A 19937-nucleotide genomic window follows, 5' to 3' on the forward strand; every position below is an offset into this window, starting at 1 on the left:
CATCTCGTAAGTTCTTCAATGTGACCGCCCCATGACTAAACACTTCAACAAGATCAAATGGCACAATCCACCTTGATCTTAGCTTGCCTGGAAACAACTTTAATTTTGAGTTAAAAAGAAGTACAAGTTTCTCAACCTCCAAGTGCTTGGTCTTGATCCTTTGGTCATGGAATGCCTTAGTTTTTTTTTTTATAAATCTTTGCATTCTGATAGGCATCCATCCGAAACTCTTCTAGCTCATAAAGCTCTAACTTCCGCTTCTCACCACACTTTTCTATGTCGAAATTGAGGGTGTAAATTCAATTCCCAATAAGCCTTATGCTCCAACTCAACCGTCAAATGACAAGCTTTTCCATAAACAAGGCAATAGGGAGATATTCCGATAAGTGTTTTGAATGCGGTTAGGTAAACCCATAGAGCATCATCAAGCTTCATTGCCCAATCTTTTCTAGTTGTAGACACCATCTTTTCAAGGATGCTCTTTATCTCCCGATTTGATATTTCAACTTTGCCATTTGTTTGGGGGTGGTATGGTGTCGAGACTTGTGCTTAACCCCATACTTCTTCAATAAGGCCGCAAATGGCTTGTTGATAAAATGGGAGCCTCCATCCTAATTATTGCTCTAGGTGTGCCAAATCTTGTGAAGATGTTCTCTTTAAGGAACTTGAGCACAACCTTGTGGTCGTTTATCTTGGTGGCCACGGCCTCAACCCATTTGCTTACATAATCAACTCCCACAAGGATATAGAGATAGCCATATGAACTTGGGAAATGTCTCATAAAGTCTATGCCCCATACATCAAATATCTCCACTTCAAGCATATAGTTCAAATGCATTTGGTCTCTTGAGGAAATATTGCCAACCCTTTGACAATGATCACAAGAACTCACATAAGAATGAGCATATTTAAATAATGAAGGCCACCAAAACCCACAATTAAGTACTTTTTGGCCGTTTTTTTCCTCCATGGTAACCACTACAAGCTTGATCATGGCAAAAAGATAAGACGCCTTATATCTCTTCCTCCGGAATGCACCTCCTCACCAATTGATCCTTGCATTGCTTGAATAAGTATGGATCATCCCAAAAGTAGTGTCTTGCTTCTTTAATTAGTCTCTTCCTTGCATGGAAATCAAAGGTCTTAGGAAAGCATTTTCCTCCACTTGCCAAGAAGTTAACCAAATGTACAAACCATGGTAACATCTTCTTAACAATGGAAAACAACCTCTCATCTGGAAATTATTCATTCAAAGGCACCCTATTATCTTTACTTTAATGAGTAAGTCGAGAGAGATGATCCGCTACCAAGTTAACCTTGCCGGGTTTGTCGACAATTTCAATGTCAAACTCTTGAAGAAGTAAGATCCACCTCAAAAGTCTTAGCTTGGCATCACTCTTAGACAATAAATACTTTAGTGCGGAATGATCCGTGTGGATAATGACTTTAGACCCCAAGAGATAGCTTCAGAACTTTTCTAAGGCAAATACCATTGCCAATAACTCTTTCTTGGTGGTAGTATAGTTTACTTGGGCATCATTCAAGATTTTACTTGCATAGTAGATGGCATGCAAGAGTTTCTCCTTACGTTGTCCCAACACTGCTCCTAAGGTGTAATCACTTGCATCACACATAATTCCAAATGGGAGAGTCCAATCCGGTGAGCAAATAATAGGAGCATTGGTAAGCAACTCTTTTATCCTCTCAAATGCCTTCAAACATGCTTCATCAAATAGAAATGAAGTCTCCTTGGCCAATAGATCACAAAGAGGCTTCACTATCTTGGATAAATCTTTTATAAACCTTCGGTAAAAACCGGCATGCCCAAGAAATCTTCTTACACCTTTTAAATTCACGGGAGGAGGCAACTTCTCAATGATTTCAACTTTTGCTTTATCTACTTCAATCCCCTTAGATGATATATTGTGGCCAAGAACAATCCATTATTGCACCATGAGGTGATATTTCTCCCAATTAAGCACTAGATTCGTCTCTTCACACCTCTTAAGGACAAGGGAGAGATGATCAAAACATTCTTCAAATGAGTTCTCATACACAGAAAAGTCACTACAAACTCAAGCAACTCGGCAAGAATGGCCACGACACAACGTTGGAAGGTGGCGGGTGCATTACATAATCTGAAAGGCATTCTCCAGTAAGCAAAAATTTCATATGGGCATGTGAAAGTTATCTTCTCTTAATCTTCGGGTGCAATTGGGACTTGATTATATCCACTATAGCCATCAAGGAAACAATAGAATGCTTGTCCCGCAAGCCTTTCCAACATTTGATCAATGAAATGGAGTGGAAAGTGATCTTTCCTTGTTGCAGCATTCAACTTGCGGTAGTTGTAATAACCCTAAATTCCAAAACAATATTTGGTATAATTTAAATTCTATTAAGTCGTGAAGTTTGATTTAAACCGAATGTGATTGTTTGCTATGTTTTGAAACGAAAAAAAACGGAAACGTTTTCGGAACGTTTATTAAGAAAAACGTTACGTTTCCGAACGAAATTATCGACTTTTATTCCGTCGCTCGGTTGCGAAAACTTTCTTCACGAAAGTTGTAGAGCTCGTCGATACGAGTTCGTGGATATGTGACGCGTTCGAATCGGACGTTGTGTGTAAAAGTTATTATTGACGGAAGATAGTTTCCGATTTTAAGGGGGGGTATAAAAGGACATTTTGTGAAGTAGGGTTTCTATTTTCAGAAACTCTCTTCTCTCTCCCCTCTCTTCCGCCGCCTCTCTCTCTCTTTTCTCTCTTTTCTCTATTTTCTCTCTCTTTTCTCTCATTCTCTCTTCACTCTCTCGGTTCTCTCTTTCTCCCTCTCCCTCTCTCGGCTTTCTCCCTCTCTCTCTCCCTCTCCTCACCGAGCAGCTGCACCTCACCACCGTCCCTGGGAATCACGAGACCCCTACCACCACCTCGAGCACGCCGAGCCTCCTCCTGCCGCCAAGGAGCCACAACGAAGAGGAAGCTCCTTTCAAGCGTTCCCGACGGTTTTGGACTCCGATCTAGGTAAGGAGGCTTTTAATTCATGGTTGTGATGTTGTGTGATGTTTTTTGGATGAAATGGGAGGTTGTTGGTGGAGATCGGAGGGAGAGGTGGAAGGAGGGTTACCGCCGCCTAGAGGCGGCGCGTGGAGGAGCGTGGGAGGAGTAGGAGGCGGCCTAGGACCGGAGAGAGGAAGAGGGGAGAAAGGAGGAGGGTTTTGGAGTGGTGGTGACATCACACGCGCCGGTTTTGGGCTCGGCGCGTGGGCCCCACGCGCGGCCGGCCGGAGGTGGCGCGTGTGCCACACGCGCCGCCGTGTGAGGCGGTGTGAGCAATTTCGACGGAAGGGTATTTTGGTAATTTACTGTGTACGGTAAATGTAAATGTAAATTTTATTTACGTATGGTAAATGTAATTAAATGTTACCTACGGTAAATGTAATTTATAAATTACTTTCAGTAAATGTAAAAAGTAATTTGTAAAAGGGTAAATTAGTAAATTTTATTTACTGAGATTGTATTCACCTTTAAACAGTACGTATATGTATATAAACACGTATATAGTATGTGTACGTATAGAAATACGTATGTAATAATTATACGTACAGAAATATGTATATAGTACTTATACGTACAGAAATACATATATAGTACTTATACGTATAGAAATACGTATTAATTGAGTATTGTACAGTAACATTGAATAGTGAACAGTGAACAGTAACTTCGTAAAAACCGAAAATTGCTGAACAGGTTCCGATTATTACTGTTTCGGCATTTAAAGGTTTACGAAACGATCCTAAATTCATTTCTTATCTTTTCAAGGTGATCTATAAAGCGAGGAAATGAAATTATCTTCGGAAATTGTGGGATTCACGCTCAAGTCAATAAGGTGAGTAAAATCTCACTGAATTACGAATCTACTCTCGTGGTGATTCAACATTTTTGCAAGTGTGTGTATTAAATGAATTACAACATGTATATAATTTAGTGGACTACATATATACAGTATAATGGTAATAAGTACATAAATATATATAGTTCATTAAATTACATACTGTTATTAATTCATTAAAAAAAATAGTCATTTCGATGACAGAAAATTGTGCATGAAAATGTGATTTAAATGGTACAATATGATGTGAGATTATTGTACAAAATTTTCAGGTGTTTATGAAATATGACATGTATAGGATATAGAGGACTATGTATATATAGTATAAATGGTAAACAAATACGAATATATATAGTTCGCTATATAATATACTGTTATGATTTTTATTGTGGTGATATTGTGAAAGTTTTAAAACGTACAATATGATGAGTGATTATTGTACATGATTTTATCACGGAGAATGTGAAATATTGTGATTTGTCTTCGGACGTGATGTGTGGTACAATATGATGTGAGATTATTGTACATGTGCGGCAAGTCGAAACCTAGCCTTTGGCCGGGCGAAAGTTACGATACAGTTAGAGCTCTAGTCTGTCTGCCATAGTACTGCATGGGAGGTAACGGGTGGTTATCTGCTCATGAGTACTCAGCTTGTTTTGGATGTTGGGTGGCGGGTGGTTACCCAACATCAGCGGTATACTAAGTGAGGGGTAACAGATGTGTACCAGCGCTCATTAGTTACCATTTTGTGAAAGTATTAGAGTAACCAGATGGGTTGCTCGTTTTCTCATGATTTTCATTATACTGTGTTGATGTGGAGTTGTGTCTTTTATGAGACGAGAGTTATATTAATATTTTACTCATACGAGCTGTAAAGCTTACCGGGTTTGTGTTGCAATCCCGGTGCACCAATATCAATGGTGTAGGGGATACTTCCGCAGGTGCTGAGTAGTGGTGATTGAGTGACGACTCCGAAGACTTGACGTCGTTCGCATCCAGTAGTGGTGAGGCTCTAGCATGGATTGTGTGTGAGATTTGGTGTAATTTTATTGTGAGGTTGTTGTGAGAATTATACAATTCCATTTGTTATATGTTGAATTATCATTTGGGTTTGTAATAATCGGCTTGACTGAGTTATATTTTAAACTCAGATGTGATCCGCTGCGACATTAAAATAATTTCGATTTCATTGAAATTATTTTTGTGTTTAATGATTTTAAAATTTTGAGTTTTTAAGCTCGAAATTTTAGGGTTGTTACAGTAGTAGACACAAACCATGCATGGGTTTGCAATTCTTTGTGGAACCATCTCACCCTTGTCATTCTTCACCACTGTCATTCCTCCCTTCTTAGGCACCACCAAGGAACAAAATCTCCTCGATATTTCCGATATCTCATTTTTTCAAAAAAACGATATATCTTAGGGGTAAATATCTTATTTTTTCCCGTATCTGCGATATTTCTCCGATAACATAAAATATCTCCAATATTTCTCCGATATTTATGATATATCCGATATATCTTCGATATTTTAGAAGTACTTTTTCTCTGCTTGTGAAAGAAAATGAAGTACTTTTTCTCTTATTCATACAAAGAAAAGGAACCGTCGTGCATATCAGAAGTTGGAAAAACTCGTATACTACTACTATAACACGAAGTTACGACTACGTGATAAACAAGTAAAGGATAATGTGATCAATGAAAACAACTATATCGATCTACTTCATGTTGCTATGAACCACTTCAGAATGACATTGATCCTCTTCATGATTGGATTATGCATGCACACCTCAATGATGAAAATGGCAACCCTCCTCCACATGTCGTAGAAAAGACAACTGATTTTAGAATTGATGTAAACAAAGTATTATCTGATGAAGTTGGAGACCCAGGAGATGGTTCTGATAATGCTAGTGTGTGGGCGGTGTAGCAACACCAGATAGTTCAAATAGTGATGATGATGGTGGTGGTGGTGGTGGTGGTAATGGTGATGGTAGTGGTGGAAGTCGACAAGGTGGTGGAGATACAAGGTTTGAATATGGACAATTTTATGTAGGTGGATAATTTGAGCAGTTTACTTGTGAAAGTAATTTTGATCATGTTACCCAAGATGAGAATCATGGATCTAGAGCAGACGGTCATGGTGCGCAACAGAAAAATAGGTGCAGGAGGAGGACAAGAGGAGCCGCTGATGATCAAAATATTTCATCTGATGTTAGTTCAGTTGCCTTAAGTTTTGATTCTATCAGTTTAGGCACATAGCACAGTGGGATGTCAAACGAATCACATGAAGTCAACTATCAATCTGGTCATCCTATTTACAATTATGGTCAGTTTGGAGACGTTTATGATCAATTATCGAGTTGGGTTCATCCTTACTATCACATTCTCGGAGAAACTATTAGTAGCTTAAAAGAGATATATGACTATCATGTTAACCATTACAATTCGTACTATATGGTTCGTATGTCTTGAGCAAAGTATTGTAGTTTTGTTGACCAACGTGCATCTTTTTAAGCACCTAGAGCTTCTTTCTAGTACTAGATAAAATTAATAATTGTATTTGTTTGTATGTAATTCAATAATAAATAAATAAATAATTTCGGAAGAGGAACAATATTTTTTTTCCAATATCCGATATCTCCCTTTTTCAAAAAAACGATATATCCCCTGATACCGATATTTTGAACCTTGGGCACCACTTGTATTGGAGACACACATTTGGAATCAGAGATAGAATAGATGATTTCATTATCAAGGAGCTTAATAATCTTATTCTTCACCACCTCTAACATGTTGGGGTTCAATCTTCTTTGAACTTCCCTTCTTGGTTTTGCTCCATCCTCCATGTAAATATGGTGCATGCAAAGATTGAGACTCAACCCCTTTATGTCACTAATCTTCCATCCAAAACCACCCTTATGCCTCCGAAGAACATCAAGAAGTAAAGTCTCTTACTCATGTGACAAGCTTGAAGAGATACTGAGGGGCAACGTGCGGGAATCATCAATATAAACATACTTCAAATGCGATGGAAGAGACTTCAATTCTATATGGGCCGAACTCAAAACCGAAGGATTAGCATTCATTGAGAGATAATTGATAGTGGCATGCACCTCACAAGTCTCATCTCTTGAATAGTAACCATCTTCTTTTATGGGCAAAGGCAAAGCAAGATAAATGTCAAGGTGATCTCCGGCATCCATAGTTTCATCCTCACAAAAATTCATCCCAAAATGTGCTAGTGCCGACTCAAATGCATCATTTGATGAAGTCTCATGAAAAGTGTGCTCCACCAAGTCATCAATCTTGTCCTCCACTTCAATAGAGTAAACTTTTTGCAACCTCATATGTTTCTTTAATTCATCAAAGATCTTGAACCCAATTGTGGTGTCATACACGGTCATGGTGAGCAAACCCAATTTCACATCAATCTTTGTCCCCACTGTGACCATAAAAGCTCTACCAAAGATAATATGGAGATAATCTTGGTAAATATCCTCCATTTCAAGAATAACGAAATCAGCCGGTATGACCAACTCGTTAACTTGCACCAACACATCTTCCACAACTCGTCTTGGATACCTTACACTTCTATCGGCTAGTTGGAGAGAAATTTGTATAGGCTTGATGTCGCTCAACCCAAGATCTTTGTAGACACCATAGGGCATCAAATTTATGCTAGCCCCCAAATCCAGGAGTGCCTTCTCAAATGGTCTCTCACCAATCTTGCAAGGAATAGTAACGAACCTGGATCTTTAAGCTTAGGCAGTAACCTCCTTTGATGTACGGCAGTAATTCTCTCATTCAAACACACATTGTCATCATTCTTTAATGTACTCTTATACCGTTTGTGAGTGCACATGTCCTTGAGAAATTTAGCATAAGAAGGAATGGTCTTGATTGCATCAAGAAGAGGAATATTGGCCTCCACATTCTTGAACACATCAAAACACTCAATTGACTTCTTCTCTTTCTTACTCAAAGCCTTCTCTTGGTATACCGCTTGTGGAAAGGGAAATAACGCTTCTTCTTGCATTTCTTCCACACTAGACTTAGACCCACTTGCTCTCATATTGTCACTCTTGGTCTTGGACTTGCCTTGGCTCTTCAAATACTCATCACTATATCCCAAGATCACTCCATCATGTCCTAAAGTATCTTACATGCCTTTGTTCTTCTTTTGAAACCCGGGAGGCACCTTTGAGACTTTAGGATTCAACAAATGTTCCACCTCCTCATCGTCATCATTAGGAGCTGTCATATATACCTTCCCCCTTCTCAAAGTTGTTATGGCCTTGACTTGGTTGATTCGTGGATTCTTCTCGGTAATGGAAGACAATTCTCTTTGCTTCCTTTCTCTCATCTCATTAGTCAATTGCTCCATTTGCGCTTCAAGCTTATGCAATACTTGAGTAGTGGAGGCCACATCATTTCGAACACTTTGAATAAGCTCATTTTGATTTGCCAAAACCTTGGCAAGCATCTTTTCAAGGCTTGATTTAGGAGCATCCACTTGAGGAGGATGCGACACTTGAGTATTAGGAGTTTGAAAAGGAGGTCTTACTTGATAAGGTGGCTTAGGATAAGTATTGCCACCATAACTTCCATTAGTCTCGCCATTGTTTCCTTGGAAGCCTTGGCTCCCACTAGCACCTCCATAGTTGCCACTCCCTTGATTATTGCAATTCATGCTTTGGTTCCCACCCCATGAGAAATTAGGGTGTTTTCTCCATCTGAGATTGTAAGTGTTGGAGTCAGGGTCATTCTTCGGTCTTGAATATGTCATTTGCTTACATTCTTCAATGATCTCGGGAAAAAAATCTCCATGAGGGCAAGATAGAGTGTCATGATTCACTCATTCACAAATTAAACACACTTGTGGCCCTTGAACCTCATTAACTTTCTCACAGCCTCCTTATTTGCCTTGCTTCAAAAATATATCAAACTTCTTGCTAAGATTTTCTTCCAACCTCTTAAACTCGTGATGCACATCCAAGCTTGATGCCTTCACTTCACACATGCACCGGTTTCTGGTTGAGTTACTTCACTTAGAGATAAATGTGAAGAAGAAGGTTTGCGACCTTGCGGGTTATTATCCCACAATTGTGACTGCTCCGCAAGCTTCTCTAATACTCGTTGGGCTTCATCCGCCACTAAGTCAATGAAATCACCAACCTTCCTTAGAGTCTCTGGTGTCAAGCCTTGATAAAATAGGCTCATAAGCATATCTTGAGATTGGCCATGATTAGGGCAACCAAGCTCAAGATCCTTGAACCTCTCTCATGTCTCATGAAATAGCTCATCTTGCTCCTTCTTAAAGGTCATTAACTCGGTTCTTCTTGCATTAGCCTTTTGAGGAGGGAAGTACTTCATAATAAACTTTTTCTTCCATATCATCCCATGAACCAATGCTATTGGATGTGAGCTTGTTCAACCACATCTTCGCCTTTTCCTTCAAGGAGCAAGGAAACAACCGGAACTTGAACGCTTATTCCGTCATGCCATTGAGTTTGACATTTGCGCATGCATCCTCAAACTCACTTAAGTAATGATAAGGATCATTGTTCGGCAACCCATAGAATGTTGGCAAGGTTTGAAGAAATCTAGGCTTGATCTCAAAAGATGATGCACATAGAGGAAGCACTATGCATCTTGAGTGTGTAGAAAGTGTAGGCAAGGCACAATCTCGAATAGGCCTTTGCTCTCTCAACTCATCACTTGGTTCACCATTCGCCATGACTATCTTGTATATTCTCGGACCAAGATTATGATTCAATTTTCGTGCCTCTTTGTCAAGATTGAATAACCTCTCAAAGGTAGCTAGGTCATTAACCACTAATTATGGATTTTCCAAATTTTCACTTGAATCTTCCCCAAACAAACTAGTAAATGAAGAAGCCTTGAACTTTTGTGCAATCCCAATGGGAGTCTTTTGATCGTTGAGCTCTCGAACCGTTTATAAACCTTTTACAAACTTAGGAGATAAAATCCTTATCTACTTACCTAGACATCATAATCCTACTAAGATGCGCCTATTTAGAAGAGCGATAAACAAATACGTTACAAAAAAAATCCAAATCTGATTCACTTAGTAAAATGGAAGAGGAATTATATCCTTCGGTGTTGTTTACCACTCAACTTTTCAATGAAGAGTGATTAAACTCGACGGTACAAGGATAAAGCCCATAATCCAATTTACTTTGAAATTTACAAGTTCCAATCAACCTCTAATTCTAAAGAAATTGAGTACCTTATATTTAAATTTAAAAATTTTAAACAACTAAAATGTGAGCTTGCACAAGTAATAAGTAAATAATAATTAGGCAAGATTACTTTTCTATTTTAAACATGCTTGCAATTTATTTTCTTCTTACTACAACTACCATTCCACTTATCAAAAGTACTTGTGTCAACTTTAAAAATAAAGTAGATATTTACAAAAATTAAACACAAACAAAATAAACAAGAAGTAAACTAGAAAGAAAAATGGGTTCTCTAGTCCCACAACAACCTAATATGAATTAAGTTTTACCTCAATCCCCGGAAAAAGCGCCAAAACCTTGTTGGTTCAATCACTTAAGTATGATTATGTGTATTTATGTGTGAAACTACCTACTCCCAAGTATATGAGGTCAAGTTTTAGTAAGGAAAATTGTATAGTATCGTACCTAAGGGATTGGGGGAAACTCAACTCTAACTAGATTTCCGCAAGAAAAACTAGAAAAACATGCATTCTAACTTTTTACAAGTTCACAACCTTAGCCATTTGGAAGATAAGGGTCATGGAGATGGTATTAATAAGTGGTAGTGAATCGGCTTGGTTGATTTTAGAATTAAGCTAAGCAAACTAATTCTGGCACAAAAATAACAAAAAAAGGTAAATGTAGAGATAGAATCAAAAGAGTAGAGACTTAGGCATTACACCTAGCCTTACTCATACACAAATGTAACTCATGATTAATGCATAAACATGTTTGAAAAACTTCCCCTAGTGCTTTGGTGAAGCTACTAAGAAACCAACTAATCATGCAATTTAACAAAGTCTTTTGGAGCCAAATTAAATCACACAACCTTAATCCCAATTATATTACCTTATAATACAAGTGGGCTATGTACCACAAGCATAACACCTCCTTAGAGTAATTACACTCATGGCACAAGCATTAAGTTCAAGGTAAGAAATTCAAGCAACTTAATATTTCCCGTAAGAAACACTAAGCCACTACCTAAACGCTACCCATGCTCACGGATTCAAGAAGTTGTCAAGTTCAAGTTCCGATTTATTAATTACCTAAACATGTTTCAAGGTGATAAAACTAGCAACACATTTAGTAAGCATTTTAAGTGTAGAATCTCATAGATTCAACATGCATCAATATCAATTAAAAGTAAAATGAATTCATTAGCACATGAATTTGGCTAGGGCTAGCCTAGCCTCAAATCCAACTACTCACAACCCATTAAATGCAACAAACCCTTGAAAATGAAATACATCAAAAGAGAAGTAGAGTAAAGAGAGAAGAGATTACTAAGGGTTTGGTACAAATGAGACCAAACCATACCTCTAAAGGTTCACTACCCACAAAGATGTAATAAGGATGAAAATGCTTCTAAGTATGGTATTAATAGGTTCTAACAAAGGAAGAACTCCATGAACACCATACTTTATCCACACAATTTAGGAACAAAGAACAAGGGTTGAGGATGACTAAGAGTAGAGGATGAAGAGAGTGAAGTGAGTATGACTTTGGTAAAACCCCCCACACTATCACAACTCTTTAGTCCAACCCAAATCTATGAAACAAGTTTGTGATTGATCAAAGGTGTAAATGATCTTTAGTTTTTGGTGAAAACTCAAGACTCTTTACACTTCTCTTTGCACAACTTGATATCTATGACTGAGGCCTAAGAAAACTATGTTAAAACTATGGAAAAGATGAAGTTTTGATGAAGTTTTAGTGTGGTGAAGGAGGTTGCACGAATTTTGGAAGAATGAGAGTATTTAAAGGCTTTAGGGTCACAAATGAAGGGTGAAGATGTAAGGGGATGAATGACTAAATATGGTGGAAAAATGTGAAAGTACAAATTGTGAATCTTGTTCTTAAAATGGTCCCCTTCATTTGTCTTTTTTCTATTTTAAATTTTTATATTTAAATTCTCAATTCATGAAGCACAAATTGTGGATCTTGTTCTTGAAACGGTCCCTTTCATTTGTCTTCTTCTATTTTGAATTTAAATTGTAAATTAAAATCCACAATTTATGATTCATCAATATGCTTCATTGACTTATTGACTTTAGTCACCACCATTTCCGACAACCACATTCTCATCACCGGAGTTTAAATGACATTTTCTGGCGTTCACTTTTGTTTTCTTGTGAAATCTCCACATTTGCTCTTTTTGGCTTGAGACTTTCACCCGAATCCTGAATGTGCGCTAAATCCACTCATTTTGACTTGTTTCCGATCATTTGCACATTTTCCTAGCATGAGTAGAAAACGTGATAAGAAATAAATAAATAAATAAATATACAAAAAATTAAAGCAAAATAATAAGAATAAAGCAAACATTACTAGACTAATATTAACCTAACACAGCTCTAAAGTAGCAACAACTTAGGGGGGGTGGGGTTACCATCCCATCTTTGGGGATCATCTAGTGTGAGACCAACATCAGTAATAGCATCATCGAGAACATTGGCTTCTCTAAAAACATGAGCCACCTTAGCTCACCAACTTGGATAGGAAATCATTGCAATCTCGAACCAAAGTCAAAACTTCCGCGGGGGTGGGGAGGGGGGGGGAGGGAGTATTGGACTGAAGGCACTTGATGAGGGTATCCGAGTTACCTTCAATCATCAAATGAGTAATATTCAGGTCAGAAGCACCAATAACACCATCCTTAAGGTTGTAGGCTTCAGTAAACAAAACAGACGAAGAGGACAAATTACGCGCTCCAGAGAGAACATGAGTTACATTAGAGTCCCAAATTACAAAACCGGCCACATCATTTGTCGAATTGAGGGCACATCAAAGTTAAGTTTGTGCCAACCAGGATCTGAGGGGTACTACTTAATCATAGAAACAACATTGATAGTTTGGCGATGGCGATGACCATTAACACTACGAAAGGCACATAAAAGAGCAACGGAGTCATAAGCAATTGCTTGAGGTGAATGTCTACTTGTAAGGTATGTCTTTTGTGCTTTGATTTTTCTTTTCTCTTGTTAGGTCTATTTATCATATGATTCATATTCATCGCAAAATAGCTTTTAATTTATTTCTCTGAATTACCATGCACATTCATACTTTACCTTTACAAAATAGCACTTAGACCTCCCGTTTTTCCCAACTTTATTTTGACTTTTTCAACGCATATGAAATTACCAAACAAATATATAAGAGTGAAAAAAAAAATGAAAAAATAAGAGAATTCTCAACCTACCTAATTTAAAAAGAGAATATAAATTATTATTTTATTTTTCATAAATTTTTTAATTATGTATTTATTTTAGAAAAACCATAATAAAATGAATTAAAAAGATTTAATTAATTTCATTTTTATTGTTAAAATACAGTAAATAACATTATTAATCTTCAAGTATTAATTGAAAAGTTACATAGAATTTTTGATAAACTTCGGTTAGAATCTGAGAAAAACAATTATTCAATAGATGTAGAATTTTTGTGTTGTTTTTATTATTTGGTGAGTTTCAAATCAATGAATGAAAAAAAACAATATTATTAATTATGAATTTATGAGTGAAAGAGAAAATTAATTTGAGAAGATGAATTATGTAATTATCATGAATTTTTGAGTTATTTATAATAATTGAATAAAAGTAGAATTGGAAAGATAGTAGAATTAATGGATAGTAGATTGATTTTGTATCTAATAATGATATATTGATTACGGGTATTTTCAGAAAACTATGGAGGTTTAAATAACATTTTTAGTATTTATAAAAGTAAAAGGGAGGTGTACTAATTAAGGATGTCCAAATACCGTTTTTGAAAGTATGAATAGAAGCACCCTTAGGAAAACTACATCAATTTGGCAATCGTGACAAATGAAAATTGCAATTAAATAGAGACCAATAGAAAGATCTACAATTAAGGTATTTAATTATAATTATGACGTTAATTTTGATAGTTGACTTATGTTTAACAAATTTAAATTGGGACAATTTATATAATTTTTCTTAAAACTAAATTTAATAATTTAGTCATTTTAGAAATAATAATGTCGTTAAAAAATTAAGTGTATAATGAAATACCCCTAAATAAAACGTGAGCTTACAGTAAAGCTCTTAGGGGAATAAACCAGAATGGTACAAGCTGTTCTTTTTAACCATACTTAGTGCATGCCAAGTAGGGGTTAGTAGGTTTAAGTTGGAGCTAAAGTTAAAACAGACTATAAAAAGCAAAATTAGAGCCAGCAATATAGTAATAGAATCCTAGTCATCACTCCATATATATCACCATTAACAATAATCGATCAGTGATCTCTTGAGTCTTGACACAAGACCATTCTGCAAAATTTGCACTCTAGTTAATTAACCAATGCAAAGTTGGTGCTAATTGTACCATAAATAAACATGGGTTAATCAACTTTCTCATGGCCTTGTTCTGAATCGTCGATACATACTCTGACAAGCAATGTTGGATATCTGGTATGTGAGCTTTTAGTACTAACCATTAGACAAGTTGATCCTCAGTTGGACCTTGTGGCAGGCAATTCCTGCGCAGAAGATCATACTATATATTAGAACAGGATTTGTACTAACCCCGTACAACTCAAGATTTATACATAAGCTAATTAATCAAATTTTTTAGAAAGAGAACACAAACATGCTCACTGACTCAATAACTAAAGAAATGCTAAAACGGTACAGTCTTTACTTGACGTACAAGATCCTTAATTAGAGATAAATTTAACTGAGGTGATCATGGTTTCATTAGCTGGCCTATTAGAGATCCTAACAGGGACAAATTAATTAAGGCGATGCCAGTAACCCTTTCTCGATCAACCTAGCTTGAACTTAATTGTGATTGTTTATTTTCAACTAGATATATTCATGAATAAATTAAACTTAAGCATGTTTCTTAATTTTTCTAAATAAAAAACATGTTTTTTAATTAACAAATAATAATCACCTGATGAAATGGAATGGAGAAATTTAAACAGGCGCGTTTAGGTATAGATATCGAAAGAGAGATCGAGTCCCATTCATCAATTTTTTTCATTTCTGGCCTGAATTCTCTTAACCCCATTTTCATCATATAAGCAGTTAACATTGATGGCATGCCAACTATATATATATAAGGGGTAGTCAATAAGGAGGGTTTATATAGGTAGTAATTACAAGTGAATTAGCTAGGTTTAAATTTATACTTCCACTTATATATGCATTCATATGCATGATCGATGAAGACACTGATCAGGGATGGCTCCATATTGCCAAAAGCAAAAGAAAAGCCACGGATGACTCATGTAATATCACAATCACAAGTCACAAGCAATTACAAGATAAGGCATTTAGGGTTAGGGCATAAAAATATAGCAGACATATGGATGGAGAATTGCAGATCGATGTAGATGGTGGGTAAGCAGTAAGGTCAAGGGTGAGTGTGAAACGTCCTGGGACTGAAAGGATCGAAGGTACGTGCTAGCTAGGGCAATGAATACAAAGACTGGAAGACACTGAATGAGACAAGGCGGTAGTGACTTGGTGTCGGGGTGAGAGTAAGACTTGTTTTGGCCCCTACCCTCTTCCTCCTCGATCTCTTATGGCACCCGAGTGTCTCTGTCGTCCCTCGCTCGCAGTCACTGTGTGTTTGCGTTATCTCTCGGCCATCCATGTCTCGCCTTCATCAGACACTTGTTGTCTGACCCAGTTTGGCGTGCGCGCAGCAATCCCATACATACATGCATACCAATACAAAGCCCCCCCCCCCCCCCCCCCCTCTCTCGGTGGTACATAATTTTTTTTTCCAGCTAACTGGCCGCCCATGCATGCTTACTTGCTGCCTTTGCCTGGTTGGACAATGTCAGGGCTCCCCATCACCACGCTCGGGACAATACATCTCTCTCTCTCTCTCTCTCTCTCTCTCTCTCTCTCTCTCTCTCTCTCTCTCTCTCATGAACCAGTACTCATCAATCACTTCGTGAATGATTGGCCCCCCAGCTTTGAGCGAGAGCCATTGTTAATGTTTATCGCCGGGTCTGACCTGTGATTACACAACGGCCACATCAGGTGGATAAATACCTAGTAAAATCTGCATCGTGTGGGATGTGATTTATATTTAATCTTCCACTGCAAGTATACGTACGTACACAAATTTCAAGTATTTGTACATGGTAAATTTGCTATACAAATTTTTTTTTCCAGTATAATCTAGCTAACTTGCGTGGCATTGTTAAGTTGTCGAGTAATGGATTGTGTAGAATGAAAGCGAGATGCTGGAATGACGGATGACCTCAAATGTTGTCTCAAATCAAGAAATGAAGCCATTTTCATATGTTCAGTGCCCCATTCATTATTTAACATGGGACAATGACACCATGATTTGTGAAGGACACAAAATTCATCACTAGCACTCATCACCACAAATGATTAACTAGCTAGTTTTACGACATAATATGTCTTTATTCATAGAATTTAATTTCACATTACAATGCACGAACACCCTTTTTCATTAAGGCTTCATGACGGGACAATGCACTCGTGTCTAGCTAGTTAGGACAATTCAACTGTTTAACATCGATCTCTTATGGTTCTACACACTACGAAAATATAAAACCCAAACCATGTTTTAAAACACACTCTATGAACCTAGCTTTGTGTTTAGTTTTTATTTCATTTTTATTATCTCGATCCGCTTAAATCGATTATACCCTATCAAAAGAACATTCACTCTCTAGAAAAAAAAAACAAAAAGAATTTTACCAAAAGTTTTCATCTAAATATAAATGTTGTACTTATCTTACATTCTCGAAAATTAAAAATTAAATATTTTTTTGTGCACACATATATATATATATATATATTTTCGTGCGTGCACACACATATTTCAAGCAAATTTTTGTAAATTTCAATTTTTAAAATTGTATTTTAGAAACATCATTGTGATGAAAAAGAATAAATGATAACAAGAACAAAAAAATATTTTTATAATAATTTAGAACTGTTGGATTTACAAAGATATAATTGTCTTTTAATTTAAAATAACATTTTTATATAATTTTAATTGTTGATGTGGTAATTTGACGTGACATGCCACGTATGATTGCGGCGGCATAATATGACGGCCTAGCACTCCTATTTCCATAATACCAAAACGCACCTACATTACTAATAACACTAACTCATTGTTTAGCTTTTTCATAAACGTCACAAAGTTAATTTGTTAAACTTCCAATTAGAATTAATTAATAATAATCATTCAATCGCAGAGACACAGACCGTAAGTCTGGTGTAATCACAAAACCTATGTAACTACGTATGCGTAGTGCTTAATTTTAGTCTTTGTTCTATCCTTGTACGTAAAGGCTCTCCAATCATGTTATTTTCAAGTACGTAGTACATTATTCATCTCCCACGATTTCTTGATGTGACCCCCAAATTATTTTGCTCGACTAACCTGTTTATTATAATTTTCTAATGAAAAGTAATTCCTTGCAAAGCACTAAATTAGACTTAATTAGTTTGTTGGCTCCTACTATGTTGGGGGTATGGGACAAAACAAAACAAAATAAAGTGGATCGAGGATGGAGGACGATTCTATCTCAAACTTTATATATGACGAAGAACCCGGCTTCTTTATATATGCTTGCAAAGGCATACCTTTTCTAATTTCGATCTGTTAGAACTTAGAAGTATTGTAGCAAGCAATCAAAGTGATTAAGATTGACTTTACGATGTATTTTTATAATACGAAAGTACGAAATTACATGTTGATTGATGTATTACAGTATTGAATGTGCACGTACGTAATAGGTAATAAGAAGTAAGAACGTACATATATATCAACATTTCTATATTTATGAACAAAGAAAGCAGAGTACTGCGTACGTAAGTGGAATGCTTCCAAGTTATAAGAACTTAAGAAGACTGGATTGGATGCGTGTACATGGAGACCATATACACATATATTCAAGGGTGGATAGTGGATAACTACTCAATTGATAGTAGAAACTGCATGCCATGCAGGTTAAAAGATATTAAGTGGACAATGACATTATAAGGATTGGTTGCCTTTTTGAGTTAATGTTAATTTACTCTTTATCTTTCTAGACATAACAATGGAGAATTGGAGATTTGGAGTTAGCCCACAAGAGGTAAATCCGTAAATGTGCATAATTGAGGTGCACAGAAAAGATGTGGATGAAGGATCACAATCAAAGATGGATATATATCATCTATGATCTATCTTCCATCTTTAACATGATGACTCGTACGTCCTTGTTCAATGATAGATCATCATCTTTTTCCCTTTCTTAAGAATGAAATGATCTATGATTTTACGTTCACATCAGTAAAGAAAATACCGAGAGGTAAATCAACAAACAAAATCTCAAATACATTTATTTTGACAGAGAGAATTTGGATTACATCTTCTTACAGGTATATTACGTTGACACAATAGGAACCCGCGACATTATATGTTTATCCTCGATTTCGATCGGTAGTTCTATCACTTATCCAAGCATAGATCTCAAAAGTAAAACCACAAATGGTAGTTAAAGTAATTTTTAACACGTATGTATTAACGTATAGGAAAGATAGGTACATGATACACACTGAAATAGTGAAAATTTACCTAAATGTGGCTGTCATTCTCCACAAAGCTGGAGGCCAAAACAGTCATTCCAAAACAATGTCGACACCCTCCAATCCTCATCCATGGCTATATAAGCTCTTCTCTTTCACACTCGGAAAGATCTCTCCCCCTCCTCTCTCTCGATCTTCTCTCTTTTAAATCTCCACAAACCAATCAGTCTTCACTAACAAAAACTCAAACTCAAACCCAAACTCTCGAAGCTAGCTAGCTCTAACCATGGGGTTCCCAGCAGGCTACACAGAGCTTCTGCTCCCCAATCTCTTCCTCAGTACACTTTCTATTCTGGATTTCATCAGAAAGCTTATCAGTATCCTCTTCTCCTTATTGGGTCTCCAAGACTTCATCGAGCCCGACAATGCCTGGTCGTCCGACCCGCACCATCCGACCCGGATCCCGGAATTTCAGTCCGTCTCTGCCTTACTGATCCGCGAAATCCTCCCTGTCGTGAAGTTCTCGGACCTGCTCGACCCTCCCGAGTCCTGCGCCGTCTGCCTGTACGAGTTCGAGGGCGATGATGACGTACGACCCTTGACCAACTGTCGTCACATCTTCCACAAAGGCTGCGTCGACCGGTGGGTCGGCTACGACCAGAAGACGTGCCCGCTTTGCCGGACACCGTTTATACCGGACGATATGCAGGGGGCATTCAACGAGAGGCTTTGGGAGGCTTCTGGCATCCCCGACTTTTACGGCGACTTTCCTCATGCTATTGGTTACGACTTGTAGCACAATTCATTTTTACTTTTTTTCTTCTTTCTCTTTTTCAGAAAAAAAAAACAAAAGTTTCGAGTCTCAAAAGTACGTTTAGGGAGAAATGACGAGAATTGAACTCACTATGATCTCGTCGGAGATGACCTGAGTGGAATTAGATGACGCTCGGCCTCTGATGAAAATGTGGGCCTAGAAGATGAAGTTATTTGTAAATAGGGTTTAGGACACGAACTTAAATGGTAATTGAATACAAGTGAGATGGTTTTGTATATTTTTTTCATTTGGTAAATGAAATTTTTACCGGTTTATACACAATGATCTTCTACTCTTTGAATCTGATGCCCTGATGGATTTATTTTTGCATTTGGAATTTCATTTTTAGTATGTCATACAAGGTCGAACGAATGACATCAATTTTGGAATAGTTTCATTTTCCGGTAAGGTTATCTCAGACTCCGGGAGGTTATGGATGTGATTTTGGTGTGCCT

The 19937-nt window shown here is 37.1% G+C and overlaps 2 protein-coding genes across 2 annotated transcripts; one reads left to right on the top strand and one right to left on the bottom strand.

Moving 5' to 3' along the window:
* Positions 1 to 565: 565 nt before the first annotated feature.
* Positions 566 to 8681, bottom strand: LOC126795415 (uncharacterized). The gene is made up of 6 exons (XM_050522256.1): positions 8059 to 8681; positions 7710 to 8016; positions 6914 to 7620; positions 6583 to 6817; positions 1474 to 1910; positions 566 to 866 (listed from the first exon to the last, which is right to left on the bottom strand). The coding sequence occupies exons 1-6, from the start codon at positions 8679 to 8681 to the stop codon at positions 566 to 568; spliced, it is 2610 nt and encodes an 869-aa protein (XP_050378213.1).
* Positions 8682 to 18865: 10184 nt separating this feature from the next.
* Positions 18866 to 19721, top strand: LOC126794954 (brassinosteroid-responsive RING protein 1-like). Its single transcript, XM_050521751.1, has one exon. It carries the CDS (start codon positions 18955 to 18957, stop codon positions 19462 to 19464), a length of 510 nt encoding a protein of 169 aa, XP_050377708.1. The 5' UTR covers positions 18866 to 18954; the 3' UTR covers positions 19465 to 19721.
* The last annotated feature ends 216 nt before the right edge of the window (positions 19722 to 19937 follow it).

The sequence above is a fragment of the Argentina anserina genome, chromosome 5 (genome assembly GCF_933775445.1).
Source record: "Argentina anserina chromosome 5, drPotAnse1.1, whole genome shotgun sequence".
In the NCBI taxonomy this organism is placed as follows: domain Eukaryota; kingdom Viridiplantae; phylum Streptophyta; class Magnoliopsida; order Rosales; family Rosaceae; genus Argentina; species Argentina anserina.

Coding starts and splice junctions, on each gene's coding strand:
- LOC126795415 (XM_050522256.1), bottom strand. CDS start 8,681: ATGACATATTCAAGACCGAAGAATGACCCTGACTCCAACACTTACAAT. Junction 8,017..8,058: donor CAAAAGAAGAACAAAGGCAT/GTAAGATACTTT, acceptor CTTGGGATATAG/TGATGAGTATTTGAAGAGCC. Junction 1,911..6,582: donor CAATACAAGTGGTGCCCAAG/GTTCAAAATATC, acceptor ATATCATCTAAG/GGGATTGAAGTAGATAAAGC.
- LOC126794954 (XM_050521751.1), top strand. CDS start 18,955: ATGGGGTTCCCAGCAGGCTACACAGAGCTTCTGCTCCCCAATCTCTTC.